Source organism: Cariama cristata, unplaced genomic scaffold, assembly GCF_000690535.1.
Source record: "Cariama cristata isolate BGI_N322 unplaced genomic scaffold, ASM69053v1 scaffold13275, whole genome shotgun sequence".
NCBI lineage: Eukaryota > Metazoa > Chordata > Aves > Cariamiformes > Cariamidae > Cariama > Cariama cristata.
In genome coordinates, this window is record NW_009618193.1 from 1 (window position 1) to 6007 (window position 6007).

The following is a 6007-nucleotide window of genomic DNA, read 5'->3' on the forward strand; positions in this document are numbered from 1 at the left end:
CAGGCCCTGAGATCCTGGAGATGTAGAGCATAATGGCCTGAGCATAACAGCGTGACTGTGGGCATGCTCCTCCAGGCTGGGGGCAGCTGCCGTGCTGTGGTGTGGAGCCGGGGCAGGAGAATCCTCAGGTCCTGATGAGGCTTTATGCAAAGAGGTGGGAGTGCTCTGCACTCCCGTCCCAGTGGCTCTGCGGTGATGTTTTCCTGGCTTGGTACCTGGTTTCAGAGAGCTATCAATTAAGGGCTTGGGAGCTCCAGGAGCAGCCAGTCCAGTTCTGTGCCCCCAGGGCCTGCCTTCATGGGGTCATGGGAAGCACAGCACTTGTGCTGGTGGTATTCCTGGACACTGGAGCTTTGGGAACACCCATCAGCTGGATCCGGGAGGCCTTTTGGCTCAGGCTTAGGGCCAACTGTTGTGTGCCTTGACCTGACTCCGATGCCTTCACTCTCCTCCCCAGTGCTCCTGTGTGGTGTACCCCAATGGTCCCCTCCCGAGTGACGGGGAGCTGTGGGCACTGCACATTGCTTGATGCCTGCGCTGCCCTCAGCAGCAATGGTTCTCTCCTCCTCGCTGTGCAGGCTTGTGTATGACAGGGAGACAGGAAAGCCGAAGGGTTATGGCTTCTGTGAGTACCAAGACCAGGAGACGGCCCTTAGTGCCATGCGGAACCTGAACGGGCGAGAATTCAGTGGGAGGGCCCTGCGCGTCGACAATGCGGCCAGCGAGAAGAACAAGGAGGAGCTGAAGAGTGAGTCTGAATTTTGTGGTGGAGGGCACACTGATGTCGTGCTGGGTCGGGCCTTTTCAGCATTACAAAGCGTGCCTCTTCTGTGAGGCTAGTGAGGTGGAGACCTCATGGAGCTGACCTGCTCCAAGTGATGTAGCAAGTAGTTTTGCAGAGGGATGCATAGGCTCAGCTCTGTGTTTTCTCTCCCAGATGATCTGCCTGTTTTCACTGCCTCCCTTTCCCTGTAATGGCATGGTGCTTCCCTTCTGATGAGCCCGTTAAAAACAGCCAGTTCATGTTGCCATACAAGGTCAAAAACTCTGTTGCAGGCTTGGGCACAGGTGCACCCATCATAGAGTCACCCTACGGGGACCCTGTCAATCCTGAAGATGCCCCCGAGTCCATCAGCCGGGCAGTAGCCAGCCTGCCGCCCGAGCAGATGTTTGAGCTGATGAAGCAGATGAAGGTGAGTGAAGCGGAGGGCTGCATTCTCTGCGTGAGCACAGCTTCTGCCGCCGCTGCCTGTGCCCTTGCAGCCCCTGTTGCGCCTTGCCAGAGCTCTGATCTGCCTGTGTCTTCTCAGTTGTGTGTCCAAAACAGCCCCCAGGAAGCCAGGAACATGCTGCTCCAGAACCCCCAGCTGGCTTACGCCCTGCTGCAGGCCCAGGTGGTCATGAGGATCGTCGACCCGGAGATCGCGCTGGTTTGTCCCTTGCTGCCTTCTCCGGGATTGGTAGGACATTGGTGGTAGCCTGTTGTGGAGGCGGGGTAGAAGAGAACTCCTTTCTCCTCCTTCTGCCCCTAGAAAATTCTGCATCGCCAGACCAGTGTTCCTCCTCTGATCCCAGGCAACCAGCAGCCAGTGCCAGGGCCGGGGCCTGGACCAGGACCGGGGCCTGGGCCAGGGCCGAATGCCCAGCTGAACCCACAGAATACCCCCTCGTCCCAGCCGCAGTCCATAGTAAGAGCTTATGCGAGGCATGTGCTGTGTAGGGGAGAGATGGGCATTGCCAGCTCCAGCTCTCCCAGCTGAGGTGTGCGTGCCCAGCTGACGGAGCTTCCCTGAGGTCCGGTTTCTCTCCTGGGCAGGGTGGGATGCACGTGAATGGCGCTCCTCCTCTGATGCAGCCGCCCATGCAGGGAGGAGTGCCGGCCCCAGGACAGATGGCAGCCCCTGTGCAGGGCCCAGGCCCTGGCCCCATGGCTCCAGGAGGTGAGTGCGTGGTTTTTGGCTGAACGGTGCCCTGGGCACATGGGTCCTGCACATAGCCCACCTCTACCTTCCCCCTAACCAGAGGGCTTGGCCCCATGAGAGCACACGTAGTCCTATACCGTATGTCATGGTTGTGGCTGCTGCCAGTGGCAGTCCAGAAAGTTGGTTTATCTCTGTGAGGGACCAACACCAAGAAAATAAACCTCCAGATGCTCCCCCAGGAGCTGAGCGCGGGGAGGTATTTGGGGGCAAAGGAATCCGTTAGTAGTGCAGGGGTGGCTGAAGAGGACTCTGACCTCTGCTTGTTCCCTCTCAGGTGGGATGCAGCCACAGGTTGGGATGCCGGGCGGAGGGCCTGTCCCCTTGGAGCGTGGACAAGGTAAAATGGACATGAGTTAGTGCTGTATGTCACGTCAGCCTCTCCCCAGTGGGGGTCCAGGCCATGGGTGCTGAGCAGTGCTGTGCCAAGAACCCCTGCCAGCTACCTGCAGCCTTGCCATCCCCAGATCCGGGGCAGCTCCCGCAGCGCTAGGCTGCACCTGGGTTTGTTCGCTTAGGCGCAAGGCTGTGATAGCAGCTCTCCTGCTTCCGGGGCGCCAGCCCATGCACTGGTTTGCTCCCAGCTTGTTCTGCGCCGTGTTGTGCAGACGTGCCCTGGAAGCCAGGAGAAATGCCAGTCCCCGCAGAGCCCCACTGAGCGGGACATGCCTGTGTTTTCCATCTCTCTGTGAGCTCGTGTCTCTCCCTGTGCTTGTGCGGGCAGGCAGAGCTTGCTCTTCTCTGGTCCCTGTCCTGCTCCTTTGCTGCCTGGGTGCTGGGAAGCAGCTTTTGCTGCCACCGCGTCTGCCCGCACCACCCAACGCTCCCTGCACGGTGCCCAGCAGAGGGAGCTGGGCCTTTGCTTTTGCTTGCGACAGTGAGTGCGAGGCTTGGCAGGGAATTTCCCGGTGAATGATGGCTTGGCTTTCCTTCTGCAGGCACGGTCTGTATGGCCCAGCCCCAGAGCCGGATTCCTTACGGTTCACAGGTTGCATGGCTGCCCCGTCAAGCCATGCGCTGGGGTTAGCACAACAAAGGCGTTCCTGTTCTCCCTGTAATAAGGCATGCAGGCAGCTGACACCTCTATTGCCTTGACTTGTATTGTAGGCCTTGTTTCAGGAACGTGGCAAACCTGTTCTGAGATCCTCTGGTCTTAGGTATTCTCATTTTCTTTGGGGTGGGCACCATCTTCCTGAGAGCAACCCAGTAGTTCTTGGCACCCAGAAGGTTTTGGAGAGCAGACAGAAAGCTGGCACTGGGGAGTGCTGTGGGAAGCTGCGGGCAGGGGCAGGGGCAGAAGCAGAAGCTGGCTGACTGTGTGTTGTGGGGCGCATCGTGGCCCCATAGAATGCCGATTCTCTCAGCAGGACGTCCTCCTGCCCTGCACGTTTACGTGATGAGAGAGGGAAGGGCTGTGCCAAGCTGGCTGTCACACCTGTAGTGACAGAGGTGGTGTTGATGGAAGAGGTTGATAAAGCCAGACCTGCAGCATACAGCATCTTCCCCGTAGGTTTTCCGGGGGACTTCAGGGAGCGGAGGTGATCCTGCAGGCAGCATAGTCCCCAAAGCTGAGTGCATGTATGCATACACTATTTACGTGTCTGCTCTTCTCCCTCTTTTCCTGCTGCTTACCCAGGGAACCTGCAGCTCTCGCCCGTGGGACCTGCCAGGCCTGCGTCTATCGAACGCGTTCAAGGTATCCTGGCACCCGCCAGCTCCCTCCTCCCGTGGAGCTTGTTGTGGAGTGTGCAGAGAGCAGCTTTCACCCCGCTTATGCTCGGGGCCGGGGACTGGCATATCACTCTGTGTAGCCTGGCAGGGTTAAGAGGAGGAGGAGGCAGGATTTCCTCTGGGGCCAGAGGAGAGAACAGGCTGGCACCATGCACAGAGAGCCACCAGTGGAAAAGGAGAGCATGTTTGGAGAGGGCCTTTGCCTAGGATCCAGCCCCCTTTGACACCTCGTTACCAGGAGACTTCCAGGTCTTGCTTTGCTCCTGGCCCCACATCAGCAGGGCGTTGATGCCCGTGCTCGTAGGGATCGCCACGGGGGCACCCATGCTTGGTTTGGCCACCTGGTGCCATAAGGAGCCTGAGGTAGAGCCAGAGAGGGATAAAAGCAGTAGCCAGGGCAGGGTCTTTGGTGCGCTCTGGCCTTGTGCAAGGAGCTGCCTCCCCGGCAGTCAGCACGGCTCACCCGCCTGCGCGCCGGGGAGCAGCGAGGCCACCCCACACCCCAGCCCCGAGGGTGCTGGGGAACAGTCTCGGCACGGCACTGGTCATGCAGATCCTCACGAGCTCTTGTGTGTCTCCCTGGCAGTGCCCATGCCAGACCCGAGGGCCCCTATGCAGCGTGGACCTCTACCTGCTAGTGGCCCGCCACCCCGAGGCCTTTTGGGAGATGCCCCGAATGACCCTCGCGGAGGGACCCTGCTCTCAGTCACTGGAGAAGTGGAGCCCAGGTGAGGGGAGAGGGAAGGAGAGGAGCCCTTGGCACTGTTCCCTGCCCAAGGGTGACCTCTCACTGAGGACAGGGATGGCACCAGCCTTCCGGGAGTCACCGCTGCCTGGTCAGAGGCCTGTGTGCTGCCGACCGCGGGGGCTGGCCCGTTCCCCCGGGGACGGGGCATCCCCGGGGTGATAGCAGCAGCCCTGTGGCATGGGGCCGACAGCACCCGTCCCTGTGCCAGCCTCGCCCTCCTCCCCTGCGGCCGGCAATCCCAGCGCTCTGCCCAGACCGTGCCAAGCCAGTGTCTGATTCACACTCTCTCGCTTTTTCTCCTCCTTCTGCTTTGCTCTCCTCGTCTCTCTGCGTCAGAGGTTACCTTGGGCCGCCCCACCAGGGAGCCCCTATGCACCATATGCCTGGTCATGACAGCCGTGGCCCCCCTCATGAGATGAGGGGGGGACCCATGGGAGAACCCCGACCGCTGATGGGAGAGCCGCGGGGGCCCTTGATGGATGCTCGAGGTGAGAGAGGGGGCATGAAATAATGGGTGGCTTAAAGCATACAGACAAGAAGTCAGAGTGGAGCCCGCTGCCCCGACGCGAGATGTAGGAAGGGGATTCGGGCAGTGAAACGACTTGACTCCAGGGCAAGGAGGGACAGTGCCCCAGGGCAAGGGGCTTCCTGCAGGCTTGTCCCCTCCGTCCCCAGCCCTGCACCTTCTGGGCATTTGCTGGCCCCCAGACAAAGGAGGCAGCGGGCTCACTCCCACACTCCCTGCGACACTGCTGCCTTCAACAGCTTACTTTGTCTTTCCTCTGCAGTCGGAAGAGATCCCCGAGGGCTGGAGCCACGAGGATTGGAGCCGCGAGGGCTGGAGCCCCGGGTGATGGAGGCGCGAGCCCTGGAGGCACGAGGCCTGGAGCCACGGGTCCTGGAGCCACGCGTGCTGGAAGCCAGGGCTATGGAGGCCAGGGTCATGGAACCTCGGGGTCTGGAGCCTCGAGGGCCTGGTCCCAACCCGCGTGGCCCCATGCCTGGGGGGATACAGGGTCCTGGGCCACTTAACATGGGAGCCAGTGGCCCACAGGGGCCCCGCCAGGTACACACAACACCTCTGCTCCCCTGGTTGGGCACCAACAGTATCTTGTAGACTGGGGCTGGGGTCAGGGTGTGATCGCGTCCTGCAGCAGCTGGAGAGGGGAGAGCATCCCAAAGAGCAGCACCTCCGGGAAGCACAAGGCCTGGGTCAGTGGCTCTCTGAGGGGATCAGGGCATCCGTCCCATCTCCCCAGGCATTGCCCATCTGCTGGGGACAGGACGAGGCTCAGGCCTCTCTCCACCTCTTTGCAATGCGCAGGAAGGAGTGCAGGAGTTGATGGGAGAGGAGAGCTTGTAAAACGCGCGGTAGCCTGTCTCTCTTCATGCTCTGGTATCTTCAGGCTATCTGTGAGGGCATCCATCTGATCATCTGCTTTATGTTCCTGTATTTGTACGGCTGAATCCAGAGACAACCTTACCTCCTCTCTTGTTTCTGCAGGTTCCTAACATGGCAGGGGCCGGCATGCAGGCAGGAGGCATTCCT

General features: G+C 60.5%; 1 protein-coding gene across 1 annotated transcript in view; it reads left to right on the forward strand.

Moving 5' to 3' along the window:
* Nucleotides 1-75: 75 nt before the first annotated feature.
* CSTF2 (cleavage stimulation factor, 3' pre-RNA, subunit 2, 64kDa) overlaps nucleotides 76-6007 on the forward strand; it is a gene marked incomplete at its 5' end in the record, with an annotated part of 6267 nt that continues 335 nt past the window's right edge. Inside the window, 12 exons of the mRNA XM_009700761.1 lie at nucleotides 76-154; nucleotides 579-748; nucleotides 1057-1193; nucleotides 1311-1430; nucleotides 1533-1688; nucleotides 1817-1940; nucleotides 2257-2319; nucleotides 3616-3675; nucleotides 4297-4438; nucleotides 4795-4946; nucleotides 5247-5524; nucleotides 5963-6004. Coding sequence (XP_009699063.1) covers nucleotides 76-154; nucleotides 579-748; nucleotides 1057-1193; nucleotides 1311-1430; nucleotides 1533-1688; nucleotides 1817-1940; nucleotides 2257-2319; nucleotides 3616-3675; nucleotides 4297-4438; nucleotides 4795-4946; nucleotides 5247-5524; nucleotides 5963-6004 — 1523 coding nt within the window. The remainder of the gene's footprint in view (nucleotides 155-578; nucleotides 749-1056; nucleotides 1194-1310; nucleotides 1431-1532; nucleotides 1689-1816; nucleotides 1941-2256; nucleotides 2320-3615; nucleotides 3676-4296; nucleotides 4439-4794; nucleotides 4947-5246; nucleotides 5525-5962; nucleotides 6005-6007) is intronic.